Source organism: Nelumbo lutea, chromosome 5 (genome assembly GCF_056320005.1).
Source record: "Nelumbo lutea isolate HS-2025 chromosome 5, American lotus-T2T, whole genome shotgun sequence".
Classification (NCBI taxonomy): domain Eukaryota; kingdom Viridiplantae; phylum Streptophyta; class Magnoliopsida; order Proteales; family Nelumbonaceae; genus Nelumbo; species Nelumbo lutea.
Genome location: NC_142688.1, coordinates 51,969,113 through 51,990,500, shown reverse-complemented (window position 1 = coordinate 51,990,500; position 21,388 = coordinate 51,969,113). Strand labels below are relative to the sequence as shown.

At 42.8% G+C, this 21,388-nt stretch overlaps 1 protein-coding gene and 1 long non-coding RNA gene across 3 annotated transcripts; one reads left to right on the top strand and one right to left on the bottom strand.

Moving 5' to 3' along the window:
• Positions 1-4,482: 4,482 nt before the first annotated feature.
• LOC148852387 (uncharacterized) lies at positions 4,483-18,771 on the top strand. 2 transcript variants are annotated; one of them, XR_016099290.1, is made up of 4 exons: positions 4,483-4,890; positions 5,052-5,124; positions 5,226-5,284; positions 5,565-5,728. It is a non-coding gene; the product is annotated as an uncharacterized LOC148852387 (long non-coding RNA). The 2 variants fall into 2 exon arrangements; XR_016099291.1 differs by lacking the exon at positions 5,565-5,728 and adding an exon at positions 18,390-18,771 and having other exon boundaries at positions 4,623-4,890.
• Positions 18,760-20,539, bottom strand: LOC148852386 (flavonol synthase/flavanone 3-hydroxylase-like). The gene is made up of 3 exons (XM_088944878.1): positions 20,061-20,539; positions 19,660-19,987; positions 18,760-19,109 (listed from the first exon to the last, which is right to left on the bottom strand). The coding sequence occupies exons 1-3, from the start codon at positions 20,516-20,518 to the stop codon at positions 18,897-18,899; spliced, it is 999 nt and encodes a 332-aa protein (XP_088801004.1). The 5' UTR covers positions 20,519-20,539; the 3' UTR covers positions 18,760-18,896.
• Between the last annotated feature and the right edge of the window lie 849 nt (positions 20,540-21,388).

The window sequence follows — 21,388 nt, the reverse complement described above, 5'->3', positions numbered from 1 at the left end:
GATGATCCAAGCCACATCGATGCCAAACATATACTTAAATATCCAGGGGAGGTAGCACAAGGCACCAAGTCCATGAGGGCATTGAACTCCTACTGCACAGAAGACCGCCATTCATGGTGTTTATTTTGGCTTCGGTTCAGATAGCACACAAGAGGTGGAAGTAGTTATGGACAATGACATAGCCACATAGGGTACTTAGTGGACCATGGTTTAAAAAAAAACCCGGAAATGAAACAACGGGAGATGGCTAGTCAACAAGCCTCATCAAACACCACGTGTCATGAGACATTATTGAGGCCCCATTTGGTTCATGGGAATAGGGGTCTGGAATCGGAATCAGAATGGGTTATTTCGATTTCAACTGTTTGGATGGACGGAATTAGAACCCATTCCTATTCCTGCAGGAATGGTATTCCCTCATTTGAGAGAATGGCCATTCCCTGTCAGCTGCTCATCCTTTGGGAATGAAATCCTATTCCTTCTAATTCCAACTCCCATTCCCATTCCTATATGAACCAAACTGACTCGGGAATAAACCATTCCAATTTCAGTTCTGAAGGATTCCAATTCCAATTCCAACTGTGAACCAAACTGACCCTGAGATCGATATTCAAGCTTATAGTGGTTGCAAGGTAGATAGGAAATAGGCACTATCAAAGATATTTGCGGAACAACTTTTCAATGGTAGTGTCCAATCATTGGAGTGGGTATTCTATTTAGGGATAAGTGGCAATTCAACAGCATGATCCAAACTCATACTTCATTTGATTTGTGGAAATAGGGGTTTGAAATCGAAATCAGAATGGGTTATTGTGATTCCAACCGTTTGGTTAGACAGAATCAGAATCTCATTCCCATTCATGCTGGAATGACATTCCCCCATTTGAAGGATTGGTCATTCTGTGCCCCTCCCTTGCGAATGAAATCTTATTCTTACTGATTTCAATTCCCATTTTCATTCCTATTTGAACCAAAAAGACTATGAAAATAGACCATTCTAATTCCAATTCCGAAAGATTTTGATTTCAATTCTAATTCAAACTGCAAACCAAACAGACCTTGAATGAAATGAAAGCATAGATGAGAAGTGATAGAGTTGTCTCTATATAACATGGTGGTGTTTATAATTGCCGACAAAGTATCGATTCGAGTTAATACAATCCAAATAGAACAAGAACCAATGAGAGATGATAGATTATTTTGGTTTTTATCATTACTACTAATTAAGCACGTCTGTTGCACGCATGAATTTTTTTCATATTAACTACTTTAATTTTAGATATATCATAGTTAGGATAGAATTTAAAAATTAATAAAAGTTACAATATGGTTAAAAATAAACTTAAATACTTATACTAAATGTGCAACCATAGAAATTTTAAATTATAATAACAATTATGTTTATTTAATATAATGATTATATAACATTAGAAATTTTCCGAAATGTCTTTGACAAAACTTTGTACTTCTTTATCTTTTGTCTTCTATATTTTTTTTAAATATTTATTATTCAATTATAACATCATTAATTTCTTTGAAAAGTTAGATCATTGACCCACCATTTAAATAAGAAAATAGCTTTGCTAGATTAGTTTTAAATTATATATTTCACCTACATTATATATATAATTTTTACTTATCACACTTAATTTTTGTTTGACATAATTAATATACAACTTTTATATATTTTTTTGAACAGTTACATCAGTTCAATGAAACACATAGAGTACGGTAGAGGAGTATGGGTTTTATAGGTATTTTTGTACAAAAAAAAGTTGAACAAGTATGACATATGTCATGTTTAATGGGTAGGGGGTACGGTGTTATTTTGATTTTAACACTTGATTTCAACGTACTTCTTAGAAGTACTTCTAAGTACTTGTTTGTACAACCCTTTATGATGTTTGGTAATCCACTTTTTCAAATCACTTATTATGTTTTTAAGTGCTTATTGGGGTGGAATGTTTGGTAAGCTACTTTCCCCATAAGTTCTCATATTTATACAAATGACAATTTTAGCCCTCATTTCTCTTATACATATATACAATACTTTTCAATAATAATAATAATAATAATTATTATTATTATTATAAATAATAATAATAACTAATATTAACAATAATAATAATAATAATAACACAATGAACAGGGGGGAGGTTGTCGCCGCTACAACTCCCTATTCTCCCTTCGAGCGACAGAGAGCGTCGACAATAGGGGGAGGTTGTCTTTCTCTCCCCCCCCCCCTCTCTCTCTATCTTTCATTTTCTTCTTCTTCTCCTTTGTTTTTCTTCTTCTATAACCATTGAACCACGAACAAGACACTGTTCATCTTCCTCTTCAAAAGAGAACCAACGGTAGCTGAACGTATCTCTTTTGGTTCTTCGACACCCAATTTGTCAGGGACTAGTTCTTGTTTCAAAGACACTGTTCATCGTTTGGTTCCTCTCCATGAACAAGACACTATTCATCTATTTCAGAGATCGAGCTACGAGCTATGTTTCAGAGATCTGACTTCAAAATATAAAGGAAAGAGGCCAAACAACAGGCTAGCCGGCCACAGTTCCTCATCACCGATTGTCACCAGTGGACCTGCAACTAGTGCGCCGCTACTGCTAGGGTTTAAGGGTGGAATGAGTGGAGAAGGGGAAGGTATAACCTTGTAGGGGTATTTTAGTCATTATTCAAATTTGTTAGGGATAGGTTCGTCCTCATATTTTGTCGTGGGGGTATTCACTTTTTCAAAGAAATACTTTAAAAAATATATTTTTTTCCCACTTTTTTACCAAACACCCATAAATACTTAAAACCACTTAATGTGTAGTCCCATGTCTTAAAAGAAGTACCTATTAAAAGTGTTCTCAAACAGGACCTTAATGGTATAGATGTGGGGGGATTTTCTTTTTCCGAAAGGGGTTCATAGTCACTTCCCCAAAAACTTAATGCCTATTTCAGTTTGTGCCACAACCTACAATTGTAAATATGTAATTAGTGGTGTTATTAAAAATGAATTAGACTTGGCTCAAGTGACCAAAGAATTGTTTGATATGTACCAAGTTGTATGGGATTTCTTAAGTGAAATTGAAGAAGGAATCTTATGACATTTTCAATTGAGTTAAGACAGTCTAAGTCCTACTCAAGAATTAATTTTTTGGGTCATATCTTATAGGCCCAAGTGTGGTTTTATTCTCGTATCATTGTCAATATGTATGTGGTCTTCTCTTCACCTATTCAGTTTCCTCTGAATAAGAAGTTGTATGTTTTTAGGTTCCAAAATAATAATATTATTTATAACTATTATTTTATATTATTTTTTAAATTTTTTGATGAAATAAATGGATTTATAAAATTGAATTTTGTTGACCTATATTGGCAATGGTTTAGCTCTCACTCATGGTACCATGCACCAAGGTTCAAAGTATCGATACGGTATGTTGGGAGCTTCCCAATACACCCCTATAGGGGTTGTATTAGGTCAGACCATGGTTCAAAGGGTAGACGGGACTTAAACCAACCTCTCTGAACCGGTTTTAAAAAAATAAATAAAACATAAAAAAGCATCGATATAGGCTAATACTTATTGACAGAGGTGTAAAGTGGACCGTGTCGGGCCAACACAGCACGACCTATGGGCGGCCCGTACTTTGTGGTGCCATGCCATGCTGACCTGTGGGCCATCACGGGTCGTGCTGCCCTCCCCAGTAAAAAATTTGGGGGTTGGCCCGGCACGGCCCATGGCCCGGGCCCATGTGGGCCTGTGGGCCGAGCCTTGGGCCAAGTCGGTCCGTGTATCAGGTCAAAGCTATTTATTTAAAAATTTGACAAAAAAACTTAAAATGTTAATTTTATATGAATTTTGTGTATAAAATTGCTTATATATATGCAATAATTAAATAAATTAGTATAATAAAATAAAAAAAATATTTATTTTATTAATATATTATATTCTATATATTATTATATAATTACAATATATATGTATAAATATATATATAATATATATGGGTTGTGTCGTGCCATGCCGACCCATGGACCTAAAATCCTAAGCATAATACGACCCACAGACCGCGGGTGACATGGCCCAATTTACACCTTTACTTATCGATACCTTAAACCTTACCATGCACCATAAATACATAATACCCTATCCCTTGCAGTTCGATATATATTAAGTTTATAATTATTAATAAATTCCACTAGTGTGAGCTTTTTTTACGCTGTCAATTCCAAGCAAGATAAAGGCGGATAGGTTATGCCAGGTTGGCAATTCATACTAAAACTTTTATCAAGCTCCCATGATTGTAATTTTTATAGGTTATACACACTTATACCTTGATGAAAAGTCTTAACATGAACCCACTGTCTAAGACATTGGACCATATTTCAAAAGGATCGGGCACTTTTTAAGTTATGTTAAATAATTTAATTAAAGAAGTTAAATAATAAATCCTTACTATTTAAAGGATTAGCTTTAGAAAACAATTTAATCCTCACCATTTAATGTTAGAATTTTTGCAATAAACATACACTACAACAAAATTTGTATAATCCTATACAGCAGCGGAATATTCTTAGAGGTACTAAGAAAAACGTCGCTATAAAGCCATTTTCAAGCGGCGAATAGTGAAATCCGTTGCCATAGATGTGATTACGTATAGCGGCGGATGCATATTTGCCGTTGGAGAAAGCTTTGTACATCGAAAACCGAAAAAACCAAAGAGCCCCGCGCAAACGAAATCCATACCTTCTCATCTTCCCTCCAACTGCACCAGCAAAAATCCTTTCAAATTCTTCTCTGTTGATTCTAGGTTTTTTACCCTCTCTCCCTTGTCTATCACATATTCGCATTTCCTTAATTTCTTCGGCAGTTAGAGAACCGATCTGAATCAAGAGGTAAGTCACGATTTATCTCTCCCCCTTTTTATCTTCTTTTCCTCTCATTCCCTCTCTCTCTCTCTCTCACACACGCACACACACACACACTTTTTTCTTTTCATTCGTCCCTTTTTCTGCAACAGACCAGACCATCAAACTCTTCTCTTTGCATATTCTAGGTTTCCAACCCTCTCCCCTCATTTCTTGCCCTTCCTCCAACAGCTGAGAAGAACTGATCTCATCTCCGATGAGGTAAGTCATTGATTTCTCTCTCCCCCTTTCGTTTATTTTCTCTCATTCTCTCTCTCACACTTTTCTTTTGCTTTTTTCATTTGTCCCCTATTTTTCTGTAGTAAACCAAACCATCCAAGGAACCATTTTCGAGTTCACGCTCTCATCCCTTCAACACAAGGTATGATTTGATTAAATCCTTTGTAGAAAGAAAAACATAATCAAGAAGAAATAGAAACCATTTCTTTTGTAGCATTTTGTAACACCGGAGGATGATCATCAAATCCAAGGAACCATTTTGTAACATTTCTTGGAAGCTGAATCCATCAGTATGTTATTGATAAAAAAAAAAAAATCCATCAGTATGTTAATAAGCAGCATATATCAGTTTATCATTTTCTTTAGTTTATTTGCCAATAGTATTTGCCTTTGTTTTTTATTATTTGTTTGTCTTCTTGCAGCCACAGATGGACATCATTGATTGTAGTTAAATTTATGCTGTATAAATTTGTATACTGAATATCCTCAATAGTTCTCTTCTATTTGTATAATGACCATCTCCTGTATTGGTTAGTATTTGGTACCACTAGTACTTGTTAGAAGACTTTCTTAATTGTTCTAACTATTGCATTGGTTTGGACCTGTCATACACAGTGTTGGCCTATTGAAATCTAGATAGAAACCAACCTTTAAACTTTAGTAAATGGCCAAGTCATTAACTAGGATTTGTTTTCTGACGAACTAACTAAGAAAAACAACAAACAATTCAAATAACTGATGGGGTTTCATCTATCTTTATTATTCATCAAGCATAAGGAGAAACCATGAATCAATTCTGGCATGCATAAATGGTCAGTCGTACCAAGGAATAAAAAAGAAAAAGAAGAAATAAATAGATGAAATTTCTTCCTATCCTTCAGCACAAGGTTTAGGGTCAGAATGGTGACAATATGTGGCACCACTCACATCAACATCATCCATTAGGAGGTTAGTGAGGTACTATGCACATGGATGCAACTAATACAGCTGCAGATGTCCGTGAAGTATGAATATATGATTGTGTGTGTGTATGGTAGAAAATTCTATCCTGATGGAGGGTGATTCAGCCCGACCTCATGACAGGAGGACATGTGGACATGATTCAGCATAAGTGACGGCTCAGCATGACCAATCCGTTGAGATCCAGCGGGGCAGCTCGCTGCAAGATGATATTCCCTTACCCCGAGCTAAGATCCTCCCAAGGGGAGAATGTCTCGAGCTGGAGGCACTTTGGGTTGAGCTCGCCAGCTTCCTAAGATTAAATTCTCGAAAGCCTACCTCGGGCAGAGGCCCTTCAGCACAATATCAGCAGCTCGGTACAAGGCAACTCGGTACAAGGTAGTTCGGTGTAAGGTAGCTCAACACAATGTAGCTCGGCACAAAAACAACTTGGCGTATCACAGAAGGATTTCTTGCCTGACAACCGTACCCGCCAAATCTACAGACTGCACCCACGTCTCTCGCCAAGCGATGTCGTGACCGCCAACCCTGAAGGGTGTCTCTTGTCTGGCAGGGCCATACCCTGCAAAAGTTACCTACGCCCACCACCTCAGCTTTCGCAAATAACGGATGCCGTAGAGAATCAGGGACAGTTGTACCTGATCTGTCAGGACACTAATATATAAGGACTCCAACCCCCAACGAGAGAAGGTAATTGCGCATCTTCACTCTTAGCTCTCTTTTCTCTACAACTCTCTTTCTCATCTCTCAACTCTCTCCCAATTACTAACTTAAGCATTGGAGTGTTCCTACCGGGTGAGCTCCCCGGGATCTCTTCATCTTCTTCCTCACATGTGTCTTGTCTGTCGCCAGCTAGGAGTGTAGCCCCTTCCAGCTAGGAGTGACCAGGTCGCGCATCATCAATTGGTGCCATCTGTGCGAAATGCTTCAAAAAGCCTTCTTCCACCAAACTTTACAGACTTCAGTTTCCATGTCTTCCTCCAGCAACGCCAGATGCAATGTAGAAATGAACACCGTCGGGGAACAACTTCAGGTCCCAGTGGTGTGCATTGGACAGTTCACCATCCCCCTCTCTACGGATGGAGTTCCCATTCTGAATATGCCTTAGACAATGGCACCCGTGAACGCTCCACTCCCCTCCACGGTTGGAACAACCTTCACTGAACCCTCCATTGTTCCTCCAGTGACCAGCCAAAACCAGCTTGAAGACCTGGTGCAATGCATGCGAGCTATGCAAGCTCAAATGCAACAGGCCCAGTAGTTCCAACTATATTAGCAACAAGTATTGGACCAAGTTTATCAGCATCAATACCACTAGAAGTTTCCACCGCTGCCTCAGAACCAACAGCCGCTTCCTCCTCGGCATTCGGCCGCACAGCAAGCCAAGCCTCGCCATCAGAACAAACATCCTTCTCGCCGGGGAGAGACCTCCCAAACCCAGAATCCTCAAGTCTTGTCCCACGGCAGGAAGGACAGACCAGTTAACCCCGCCTCGCCGTGCGTAGTCAGGTCGGGAGGGTCCCATCCTACCAGACCCGCATCACCTCAGCTCTCGGAGTTTGAAATCCTGCTTCTGGAGAACCAATTCGAGGTCCCGGCTGCAGACTCTAGCCAAGGTCCCTCTATCCGTAGTCATCACCAACAATCCAAACCACTCCCCGTGAAAACTGTGCCTGATAGCATCGAGGCCAGCAGCACCAACACAGAGCCAATGAAGAAGCAATGGAGACGCCGCCGAGCTCGTCAAGCTACAACCCAGAACCTGCCCGAACTGAAGGAAGAAGAGAGCTCGGGAGCAGTAAAAGCCACTTCGCTCCTCTCTGTGCCATCACCCCTGGCTCCCGAACTCCTCGCCGTCTCAATGCCGAAGGATTTCAAGGTACTTCCCCTGGACAAATATGATGGATTGCTTGATCCAAATGATCATGTGGATGCCTTTCAATCACAGATGCACTTAGCCAGAGCAGGTGAGTCCTGCATGTGCATAGCTTTCTCTACCACGTTTAAAGGGGTAGCTCGCACATGGTATAGGAACCTCGCGCCCGGGTCAATCAAAAGTTGGGCGCAGTTCATGCAAGTTTTTACTTCGCATTTTATCACTAGCAAGAGGTGCCCAAAGTCCCGAGATAGCCTTCTCGGCATAGTCCAGAGGGAAGGGAAGTCTATCCGCAGCTACATTAAGAAGTTCAACGATGCCTATCTATAGATACCTGATCTGGATCCTATAGTGAGGCTTACAACAACCAAGAGAGGCATAATGCACAAAGAGATCAAATGGCATGTGGTTGCCAACAAACCTAAGGATGTAACCGAGTTCCTCAAGCTCGCGGACTAGTTCATTGGGACGGAGGAAGAAATAAACCAGAAAAATGAAAATCCATCAAAGAAGAGAAGGGAAGGTGAGACCCCAACTATCGGGGACAATAAGAGAAAGAAAGACCCAGCTCGGGGAGGGAAGCCATACCAGTCTTTCCGAGCTCCTCCTGAGAAGATAAGCTATACACCCTTGAATGCCAAGCGAGCTGAGATTCTCATGGTAATCAAGGACGTGACCTATATGAAGTGGCCACCTTGGATGAGAGGAGACCCGAACACTGGAAATAAGAATTTGTATTGTCATTTCCATAAAGACCACAGTCATAATACCGAAAATTGTAAAAACCTTCGCGATGAGATAGAAGAACTCATCCATCGCGGATATTTAAGAAATTTGGTACAAAATGATAAAAAAACAGGGCGACAAGGGGAGTAAGGTAGAGATGCTCTCGAGTCCAGCAATAGGCAAAGTGACAAACCGTAGAGGCAGCCACCCGAAGAGAGGCTAGTTCGTGGGACAATCCAAATGATCATCAACGGACCGATCGTCGCGGGCTGCACCTTAGCTGCGGTAAGGACCTCGGCTCGTGAGATCGAAAGGGAAGAGCAGAATCCCCCGAAGCGGCCAAGGACAGAGGAACCAATCTTCTCCGAGGATGATGCGCGTGGAGTCTAGTACCCCCACGACAACACGCTTGTTATAAAGATAAGGATCAATGATTTTGAGGTAAAGCATGTCCTCGTCGACTCCGGCAATTCGACGAACATACTCTTCAAGCCCGCATTCGACCAGCTTCAGCTTTAGGAGAGCGATCTCAAGCCCGCGACTACCCCCTTGGTGGGCTTCAACGGAGAGGAAGTCTGGCCCCTGGGGAGAATCATCATACCTGTGGAGGTCGGCACCTGGCCTAGCATAATGAGGCTTGAGCACAGCTTCTTGGTGGTTGCGACTCCCTCCCCGTACAATGCCATAATAGGTCAATTCATCATCCTTGCTCTTCGCGCGGTGGTTTCCACCTATTATTTGGCCATGAAGTTCCCCATGGACTTCGGAGTTGGGGTAGCGCAAGGCGATCATCTCAAGTCGCACAAATGCTACATCGCCGCCCTCAAAGGAAGGCCAAGGCAACAAATGACCTCGATCTGGAGTGACCTATGAAGTTCCCCATGGACTTCGGAGTTGGGGTAGCGCAAGGCGATCATCTCAAGTCGCACAAATGCTACATCGCCACCCTCAAAGGAAGGCCAAGGCAGCAAATGACCTCGATCTGGAGTGACCTGTTGAGTACCATGAAGAGTGAGCTACATCCATAGAAGAGACGATCTCCATGCCCACTTTGACAGAGGATTCAGCCCGGACTCTCCAAATTGGCACTTCAATTAAGGAGCCTCTACGATCTCAACTGGTAAGTTTTTTCCTTCAAAATTTAGATACTTTTGCATGGTCTACGATAGAGATGCCCGGCATAGACTCTAAAATCATCACTCACAAACTGAACACCGATCCTGTAGTTAGGCTCGTTAGACAGAAGAAAAGCAACCTAGCCTCAGGGTGTTGTTGGAGAGCAGTTGACGAGGAGGTTGGGAAGCTCCTCGCAGCCAATTTCATCAAGGAAGTCCATTACCCGAGCTGGGTAGCCAACCCCGTTCTAGTAGAAAAGGCCAATGGTAAATGGTGCATTTGCGTCGATTATGCCGACTTGAACCGAGCTTGCCCAAAGGACTGCTTCCCACTCCCCAAGATCGATCGTTTGGTGGACGCCACCTCATGGCATGAGTTGCTAAGCTTCTTGGATGCCTACTCAGGCTACAACCAGATCAGGATGGATCCCACCGATGAGGAGAAAACGACCTTCATAACTGAGCTCGACCTGTATTGCTACAAGGTCATGCCCTTCGGACTGAAAAATGTCGGGGCAACATTTCAGAGACTTGTAAACTGATTGTTTGAGCCGTTGGTCGACAAAAAAGTAGAGTGTTATGTAGATGAAATGGTCGTCAAAATCCAGTTTTCAAATGAATTAGTAAAAGATCTGCACTCTGTTTTTGAAATTTTGCGCAAATTTAATATGAAATTAAACCCAAACAAGTGTGTCTTCGGTGTCACATCGAGTAAATTCTTAGGTTACATCGTTAACCAACGCCGCATTGAAGCCAACCCTGATAAAATTAAGGCCATCTTAGACACGAGACCACCCTAGAAGTTGAAGGAGGTTCAGAGGTTGAACGGCCGCATAGCTGCCTTGAGCCGCTTCATGTCTAAATCGGCAGATCGCTACCTGCCTTTCTTCAAGGCAATTAAAAGAAGCAAGGACTTCGAATGGACTGAAGAGTGCCAGCTCGCCTTTGACAAGCTCAAAAGGTACATTGCTTGCATCCCGGTATTAACCCGACTCAAGGAGCGTGATGTTTTGGAGTTGTACCTCTCTGCGAGTGATGAGATAGTCAGCTCGGTACTGATAAAAGAAGTAGATCGGGTGCAATGACCCATCTACTATGTTAGCAAGTGTTGCAAGAAGCAAAGACAAGGTACCCAGAGATCGAGAAGTTAGCGTACGCGCTAGTTATAGCAGCTCGGAAACTTCGACTATATTTCCAAGCTCATACAATCGTCATCCTCACCAATAACCCTCTGAGGCAAGTCTTGCTCAAGCCCGAGGTCTTCGGTAGATTGAGAAAGTGGGCCATCGAACTTAGCGAGTACAACATCCAGTATAAGCACAAACTGCTATCAAGGCCCAAGCCTTAGCTGATTTCATCGTAGAATGCACTTTCAGCACCGAGGTCCTTGAATTAGCTAAGCCCAAGCATAGTGAGGAAACTCCAACTAGTGCGGCCTCTCTCGTGGTTAGACAGAACCCGACCTGGGATGAGGAGCCCTGGATCCTCCATGTAGATGGCTCATCAAATCGGCAAGGTAGCGGGGCTGGAATCGTTCTGTACGGGCCAATTGGTGTGAAACTAGAGTACGCACTACGCTTTGAGTTTGTTGTGTCCAATAATGAAGCGGAGTATGAGGCATTGATAGCCGGTCTAACCCTAGCGAATGAAGTAAAAGCTAAGCACATCGTCATTTGCAATGACTCCCAGCTTGTGGTCAACCAGGTTACAAGCGAATATGAAGCTCGTGAGCCAACCATGGTCACCTACTTAGCCAAAATTAGAGAGGCCCTGCTCAACTTCCAATCATACTTCATCAAGCAGATCCCGAGATTCGAGAACGCTGAGGCCAATGCCTTGTCCCAACTAGCCAGCACAAGCGATAACACCATGAGAACCGTGTACATAGAGAACCAGCCTCGGCCTAGCATTCTCGAGGGGGTAGAGGAGGTCGCTCCTGTCGTACAAGCAGAGCCGAGTGGGATTGATCCACTCGCGAGCTACCTGCTACACGAGACCCTCCCTGCTGATCGTAATGCTGCCAGAAGGGTAGAGAGTCAGGCAGCCAAATATGTCATAATAAACGAACGGTTGTACCGAAGATCCTACACGCTCCCTTACCTGCGCTGCTTGCGACCTTCTGAAGCCGAGCTTGTGCTCCGCAACACTCATGAGGGCCTGCGCGGCGGACACTTGAGGGTTAGGGCCCTTGCCCAGAAAGCACTATGATAGGGATATTATTGGCCAACACTGAAGGCAGATGCGATTGAGTTCGTTAGAAAGTGTGATAAATGTCAGAAGCACACCAACATCTACCACCAGCCTGCTGTCGACCTCAAGTACCTCACCAGCCCATGGCCCTTCGCACAATGGGGGATTGATATACTCAGACCATTTCAGGACAGAGGAGGTTCTTGGTGGTAGCAGTTAATTATTTCACTAAGTGGGTGGAGGTTGAACCTCTTGCAATGATCACAACGCGAAACGTGCAGAACTTCTTCTGGAAGAATATAGTGTGCCATTTCGGGCTACCCCGGGTACTCATCTCTAACAATGGCAAGCAGTTCGAGGACATTAAATTCTAGAAATGGTGCAAAGATATGGGTATACAACAAAATTTTACCTCGGTGACGCCCCCTCAAGCGAACGGCCAAGCGGAAGTCACAAACAGAGCCATTCTCCTTGGACTGAAGTCATGCCTGGACCGAGATAAGGGATTGTCAGCAGACGAGCTGCCCAATATACTATGGGCTTACCGAACCACAGTGAAGACCGCAACAGGCGAGACCCCCTTCAACCTCACTTACAGCACCGATGCAGTGATCCCCACCGAGATCGAGGTCCCCACGCTACGACTAGAAGCATACTATGACAAAACAAATAAGGACGAGCTGTGCACCCACCTTGACCTACTTGATGAGGTACGAGACCTCACATACATTAAGACCGCGACTTACCAGTAGAGAGTAGCTCGGTACTATAACGCCTAAGTCAAGAAGCGAAACCTCCGCGTCAGAGGCCTGGTTCTTCGTAAAGTTATGGTACCTGAGCCCGGTGTTGGTAAGCTTGGGCCAAATTAGGAAGGACCCTACCGAGTGAAGCGGGTGGTCGGGGAAGGAACGTATGAGCTCAAAACCCTAGAAGGGAAGCAGATACCTCGAGCATGGAATATTGTCAACCTAAGGCAATATTATCTATAATTACCGAGCTGAGTGGACCACAAGTCGTTCTCCAAGCCTAATGGCTAAAATGCCTAGCTAAAGAAAGACCTTGACACTATAAGACCCAATCGCCTCTTTGGCATGGGCGAACTCTAGGAGTGGACTATAAGTCACTCCCCAACCTAAGGGCTAAAATGCCGAGCTAACAAGACCTCGGCACCGTACAAGACCTAGTCACCTCATTGGCATAGGCAAAATACTTTTAATGCCCAAGGCGCAGGCAGCTTGGGTACGAACCCTACGATGCATAGCTCGCCCCGGCATACATAGGTTGAACCAGCTAGGGACAACCGGCGTCAACTCAAGTAACCCAGGTGCAGACAGGTCGGGCATATACCCTACTATGTCACTCACCTCGGTGTACATCATAAAATTACCCCTAAGTATCGGGAGACAGTTTGGGGTGATGATAGTTGAGAAACCCCCACTTTGGGTATTTAGCTCGATAAATTAACAGCTCGGGGTAAAATAATCACTTTGGAAAATAAGGTAAATGGCACAACACTTAGCAAAAAGCGTACTTTCATTACAAAGATATCTTATTACAAAGAGTATACAGAGATCATCACAAAAGAGAGAAGAAAAGCTGAGCTCGTAGGCTCAAAGTACAAAGACTACCTAAGCTACACAAGGGGCTTATCCTTCTTGCTCGAAGCCTCCGTAGAAGTGTCGGCCTAATCGGTGGTAGTAGCCTCTTCAATGTCATCACCCTCCTCCTCAAAGTCCGGGTCTTCAGTGGCTTCACGGGCTATCTCCCCGGTGATTCGTGAGGTGGTATGGCACTTACATCGAGCTGTGGGAACTCGCGCTTTATCAGCCACCGACTGAGCTTGAAGCCTTTGCAATAGGCCTCCACTATCACTGCATCGAACTCCTCTGACTTGACGTAGTCTTGGATGACCTTGACCTTGGCTCCTCCATAGCGTTAAGGAGGATATCAATTCGCCCCTTAATGTCGGCTTCGAGGTCTTCCACCTTGTGTTGTAACCCCGCCTTCTCGTGCAGCCACTCCTCCTCTGACATCAACACTTGAATATAATTCTTCTGAGTGATAGCATCGCTCTCTAGTCGGTGGATCTGACCGCGAGCTAGCTTCAGATCGGTATGAGTCACATGAGTTGAGTCTTCGGCAGCAAGAGCTCGTTTCAAGTGTCTCTTGGATTAGAGAGTCAGGGTGTGCACGACGGAGTTCACCTACCAAGAGAATGCCAGTTAGCACCAGTAAAGCAACAATTGCAATTAAAGAAGTTGAAGTAGAATGAGACTTACCACCATGGAATGGGTAGCTGCTCGAGCTCCGAGCTAAGTAGGAAAAGTTCGGCCCATTCAGAGACCTCCTTGGTACATACAACCCCTTTGATTTTTTGAAGGTTGTACTTTGGATTCAAGATGCTCTGAGCTGTTCCTTCGCTCCTTGAGGTAGTCACGGCTGTCTTGGGTGTGGGAGCGGGCTCCATAGTTGTCTTGGGCTCCTGAGGAGGGGGGTTCTCCGACTCCTCCAAGTTGATCATTGGAGGAGCGTCAGCAGGCTACTCGGTCTCGGGGGTAGGAGCCCATGGAGATTCAATGCGAGCTCTCTTAGTAACTCGCTTCTTTCTGCCCTTCATATTTCCGAAGAGCTTTTTTGCACTAAGTCACTCCATAGGACCTGCAACAGAGTTCGACATCAGTGATGCTACCAAGAAAATAAAAACTGGCTACTGAAGAAAAATACTAACTCTAAACAAGGCGACCTACCAAGACTCAGACCGGCCTCAATGAGCTTGTTCTCGGTGATGAAGTCCTTGTAGTCGAAGCTGAGCTCCACCCATGACTGGAGTGTCTCCCTAGTATCCCGGTCCAGCCTAATGTTGGAGTCCTGAATGGCCACCCTCCAGTGAGTAGGAAAGGGCCACCTTGCAGGGTTCTGAACTACAAAGTAATCTCGTTTTCAAGCCAGGATTTTATTGGGGAGGTTATGTAGCAGCTTGTAGCCAGGGCAAGGGGATAGGTAGTAAGTCCGCCCATGCTTAGGGAGAACGCTAGAAGCATTATTCTTTATGGAAAGGATGGAGGTGAAGATGTCAAGGTCAAGAGGAAGGGCGTAGTCGAAGCAAAGGGAGATGGTACCGACCACGTTCCGAATAGAGTTCGGGTGGAGCTGGTCTACAGTGACGTCGAAGTGATTTAACACTTCAATAATTAGGGGGTGTAGTGGAAGGTGGAGTCCGACCACGAGATGTTCCCCGAAAATCACGATCTCGTTGCGACCGTGTTCCCAAGGGAAGTCGCCCATAGGAAGGTGGTAGGTATACTCCCTAGAAAGGTTATACTGAGCAATCAGGCTCCTAAGCCTGTCTACCATCATGGTAGAAGGACCGAACTTATCTGGTATCTGGCCTCGATTAGAGGTAGACATCCAGTTACTAGAGGTCTCCCGCACCTCATAAGTGGAATGTGCCTCGAAGGCACCTACTTGAGCCAAGGTACCCACCTCGGGCTCATCTAAAAGACTGTCGAAGCTATGATCTGACATAGCTACGAACTAAAGGAAAGAAGCTAACTACGAAACTGAAAAGACTGGAAACGAACTGAAGAGGAGAGGCTGAGGAGACTTACCAAGGGAAAACGACTGAACTAGGAAGAATGGGGGACTAGAAAATCCGAGCTGAAGAGCTTAGTCGCGACCTCAAGACGAAAGTTTGTGAACTTATGGCGGAGAAAATGATTGGAGTCCCCCCCTATTTATAGCCTCTATTTCTGGAAATCAACGATCGAGATCAAGACGATCTAACGGATCTCAAGAAAACTAGATGTGCGACCCCCGAGGTGAAATCAGTTTAACTCATTTTTTGGCGTCCACAGAGTCTATAGATCGCATGACATCTATGCGTGAACTGTACGCGACCCAGGTTATCTTCAACTGAGCCGAGCAGCGAACTGGTCCGACCGGTGAACTATCTGACTAGACGGCCTGAACCTCGGGAAAAATTCACCTGTCACGTCATGAACTCCCCGCACTGGGTCAGGACCTCTGGCACGGGGAGTGGGGGGTCAATTGATGAAGGGTGATTCGGCCCAACCTCATGACAGTGGGACACGTGGATATGACTTAGTGTAAGTGACAGCTTAGCGTGACCAGCCCGCTGAGATCCAGCGAGGCAGCTCGTTGCAAGATGATATTTCGTTACCCCGAGCTAAGATTCTCTCAAGGAGGCACCCGGAGCTAAGATCCTCCCGAGGGGAGAATGTCCCGAGTTAGAGGCACTTCGGGTTGAGCTTGCCAGCTTCCTAAGAATAAATTCGCCCGTCCAAGCTTAGGTGAGCCCCCTCGAAAGCCTACCTCGGGTAGAGGCCCTTCAGCACAATATTAGTAGCTCGGTACAAGGTAGTTCGGTGCAAGGTAGCTCGGCACAATGTAGCTCGACACAAAAGCAACTTGGCATATCACAAAAGGATTTCCTGCCTGACAACCGTACCCGCCAAATCTGCAGACTACACCCACGTCTCTCACCAGGCGGCGTCGTGACTACCAACCCTGAAGGGTGTCTCCTATCTGGCAGGGTCGTACCCTGCAGCAGTTATCTGCGCCCACCACCTCAGCTATGGCAAATAACGGCTGCTATAGAGAATCAGGGACGGTTGTACCTGATCTGTCAGGACACCAATCTATAAGGACTCCAACCCCCAACGAGAGAAGGTAATTGCACATCTTCACTCTTAGCTCTCTTTTCTCTACAACTCTCTTTCTCGGCTCTCAACTCTCTCCCAATTACTAACTTAAGCATTGGAGTGTTGCCGCTAGGTGAGCTCCTCGGGATCTCTTCATCTTCTTCCTCATAGGTGTCTTGTCCGTCGCCAGCTAGGAGTGTAGCCCCTTCCAGCTAGGAGTGATCGTGTCGCGCATCATCATATCTAGATGTTTTTTTTAACTGTTTTTGTTTTCAAAAATAATCTGATTTCAAACTAAGATGTTCTTGATTTCAAACTAAGATGTTCTTGATTTTTTTTTGAAACCAAAAAGAAAAACAATTCATATTGTAGAACACCCCATTAATCTGAATGTCTCTGTTTGAATGTCAACCAATTCTAGAAAATTCTCGTATCTTTATCTCCTATAATGTGTAGATTAGCTATTCAACTTTCTCACCCCACCTCCATTGACTTCTTATTCATGTCTCTTGATGATACCCAGGCATCATATTTAGACCTTACCTATGAAAAACTAGTTAGTTTCACTTCCCCTTTCTCATGCTAATTATATTATTCAATCTGTTTATTTATATTAATTTATTATATATTAAAAGTGAAAAGTAATTAATTTTTTAAATTTTTATGTATTCTATAGGAGTAAAGCGGAGTCGGATTCAATCCGAATCCGATCTGAGTCCATTTTAACTTGTATTCAAATCCTAAGTCTTCAAATCCAATAGAATTTTGGATAGAATTGGATGAAAATTTTCAATAATCGGATCGGATTCAAATATTTCTAAATCTGATCGGAATCCGATCCAATTACAGTCTTACATGTAGTAGTCGGTTCTTAATGCTCGACAATACTTTCTTATGGTACCAGTGTTATGAAAATTTAAATTTTCTTATTTTAGAGCCGATGTCAAATGGCTATTCTTGCTTATGACGTGTGGATAGAAACCCATTATGTCTCAGATAACTAAGATCACTAAGGCAATTTCATTAATTTGTTCATAGAAATAAAAGTCAATTTTATTGAAATTCTGTATCGTTGAGAGAGAAAAGTTGTTTTGATATTATGGAGAAATTATGCTTAAGACAACTTGATTAATTTGTTCATAAAAACTAAAGTCAATTTAGTTGAAATTCTGTATCCTTGAGAGAGAAAAGATGTTTTGATATTATGGAGAAGTTATGCTCATGGTTTTTTCAAAGGACAAGTGAAAAGCCGCCTTCATCGATACCCAAATTAATATTAGAAATGCACTGAAGAGTACGGAATGGTATTTTCTTAAAAAAAAAAAAATTGAAAGTGTTAGACGTATATCACATCTGCCGAGTGGGGGGTTTATATGGCATTTTAATTAGCCGCTGGGTCTCAGAGGCTGGGTTTTAATGGCAGAAGTGTGAGAGAGTTAAAGTCATTTGCCCATTTTATTATTAAATCTCCAAATTGCACTTTGACATTTTTTTATTTTGCCTCTGTGAACAAGGGCTTCCCCGTTAGTATTTTGTTTAAATCAAACAATAGTGATCAATTAATCTATTATAATAATGATGAAAATGAGGATGGGTTCAGTCCTCACAAAATAGTTCTCACATCATGCTCATAGTCTTTTGCAGCCATACATGCATCAAGAAGATCTCTGTATTCGTATGTTTTTATTCATGAGATATTCTAAATGATTGTAAACACAGTGTGAATATGGTTCTGTGAGGAATGAATCCGAATGAAAACTCTTGGCATCAAGACATCTTTCTTTTGCAAGGACACTAAGGTTTTGTTTGCTGTAGTGGCAAATCAACTAGGTTCCTGTGGTGTTCCAGAGAAACTAACAGGGTAACCCACGTGGCTGCAAGATTTAGTTTGTAGAAGGTTTTTCAGGCTTTTAATGTCGTTCCTATTTAAAAATGTATCTTCTATCTCTTAATAGTGATAGTTAATTTGTTCTGTTGTTGGTCCTTTCTTGTTGTTTGTTTTTTCTGTGGTTGTAACTCTCTTTCGTGATCTAATGGATGGAGAATTGAAGCTCATCCACCCTAAAAAGAAAAAGTGAAACCAGCAGAGTTTTTCTAATCATGCAATCCATACATCATTGGATTTATTCAAACTCATACTACAAACTTGCAGAAAATATTTTAGATGATTGCAAAGTTTAGTCCTGGCCAGAGAGGGTGAGCTACATTAACCAAATGGCGGCCTCTCTACTGTGGCAGCTTATTAAACTTGCGGTATCGATACTCTTCATAGGTTTTGCTCGTGTATTTCGGTAGATTTTCTTCATTTATCAGTGATGGAAGGGGCCCAATTACAGCATCTAATGGTGGAACACAAAACACAGGCCATGACATACGCAAGTGCTCCTTGTTCACCAAGCTCCTGTGGAGAGCACTTTTGTACTTACCATTGCTCAGTACCTGCAATAAAAAGGAAGGGCCATTACAAGAGTAAAACGACTAGTTAATGACAGGCCTTAGATGTCTTTTCATTCAAATGTTGGTGATTAAGGTTTAAAGTATCTACACGTATTGGCCTGTATGTATTCTGGAACCTCTCTGATATTTTCCTACAGTGGGTGTATCAGAGTTTGATCGATCCAGAGGGTGAAGGAGTCCTAAACCAACCTCCGATATATAATTTTTAATTTTTATGAAATATTTTTTCTCAAATCGAGCTTGAGCCAAGCCGAGCTTAAGCTCGAGCTTGAGTCCCATACTATTCGGCTTGGCTTAGCTCGAATCCACCCCTACTTGCAAATATGAGAATGAATGTTCAGCACATCCTAAGAATCCTTAACCCTACCATACAGTTGGGGTAGGTGCTACCTCAGAATTGATGCCAATATGCAGATGGGTATTTGTCATTTTGAATTGTGTAAAGTTGTAGTAAAATTCAGAATTATGCAATATATTGCACTGTACTTTTCCAAATGTTAAATGAGAATGAGCGAGTGAGAGCTGAACTAACCTCAAGCTGATCACCAACATGAACAAAGAGTGCATTTGGTATGTTATCAACAGCAACCCAGTTCCCATCTTTCCACGCCTGAAGGCCAGAGACATTGTTAGAGAAAAGTATGGTGAGAGCAGACATATCCGTGTGGGGTTCCACCCCTAACGCAAGCTCAGGCTGTGGACATGGTGGGTAGAAGTTTATCTTCAGTTCAAGCTCCAACTTTTCACCACCCAAGCAAGACTTCAGTTTCTCCCCTTCCAAACCAATTCCCAGGGAGAGCAACTCCAGCAGCTTATCGGTTACTTTCAACAGTTCCTGTGTGTATTCGTCCGTCACCTCCCTGCATTAAGTGAATATTGTCAACATTTATGGAACAGTTGATACTTTATATGAACATGATTTAACATTCATACCTGTAAGAAGGAGGGTTCTGAGGCCATATTGCATAGTTTATCTTTGAAAGAGGCCATATGAAATGGAAGAAATAATCTACCCACTCGACCTTCTGCTCAAGGTTGCGAGTCATCTTCGTGCCATAGCCTTCAAACATTCCTGAAGAAGGATCGTTTGCATACTTCTCTTTCTCTTCTTGTGGGAGCTGAAAGAATTGCTCGCCAACATCTTGGAGACGTTGGATTAGTGAAGGAGAGATGCCATGGTCAGTGATGAGAAAGAACCCCCACTCACTGCATGCACTCGACATCTCCTTCACTAACACATCCGTTGGCTGAGAGAGTGAAATTACAGGCACTGATGTGCCTTCAATGGCCTTACTGTTTTCCGGCCTCTCATTAGCTGGCCGGATAAACTCCGCCGGCAGCTCCCTCAACCCTCCAAGTGCCAAGGTTTGTACTCTTGTTGCTATCTCCATTCTGGTTTTACCTCTGATTATGAGTGAAGGATGACTGTACCCACCAATTTATAGTCATAGGCTCTAGCTAGAAAAGGATAATTTGATTTAACAAACCTGTTTAGTCTGCCTAATTATTTTCTATTGCCTGCATTGATACTTTGGTGGAGTCCCAACTAGAAAAAGTCATTAAAAAATACTACAAAGTAGAAACTGAATTTGGTACTCACATAATTATGCCAAAACCCCAAACCTTTTTTTTCTCATTTTATTAAAAGAGAGTAATTAAGATTTAATGATTCATTTTATAATAAAATAATAACATGAATTTGGTATCACTCCACATCCACAGTAGGATTCATTTTCTTTACGATGAAATTAAAAAATTCTGACCTGGACTGAACTGATTAAGAACCATTCACATAGGATATATTTGACGGACAAGTACATATATCCACGACGATAGTCGATGCAGAATTCTGAATTCCAGTCCCCTTACTATTAACCCTCTTCCCCTATAAACCACATCCTACTCGTGAATTTGGTATGAAGTCATGCATTCCCCCCGTACTTTAAGACTATAAAATTCTGATCTGGGCTGATTGATCATTTTCAGCTGCACATGGGGGGCCTTACGTGATGAAGTTGAACTGCTGTTGTGTTTCGAGCTAGATATAACCGATGGTTGTTTTTGTTTGATAAACACGTGCCTCGTCTGGTAGTTGTTTTAATTTGATAAACATGTGTCCCGTCTACTCTTCCATGGGGGGTAGAGTTTGACTGTTCGACCAAAAAGACGTAAAAGACTCAAGTTATACCAATGTTGTCCTTGTATGATCCCTTTGTTTTTAGTTTCATTTATTCAAGTTATACCTCCCCTCACCAAAATGA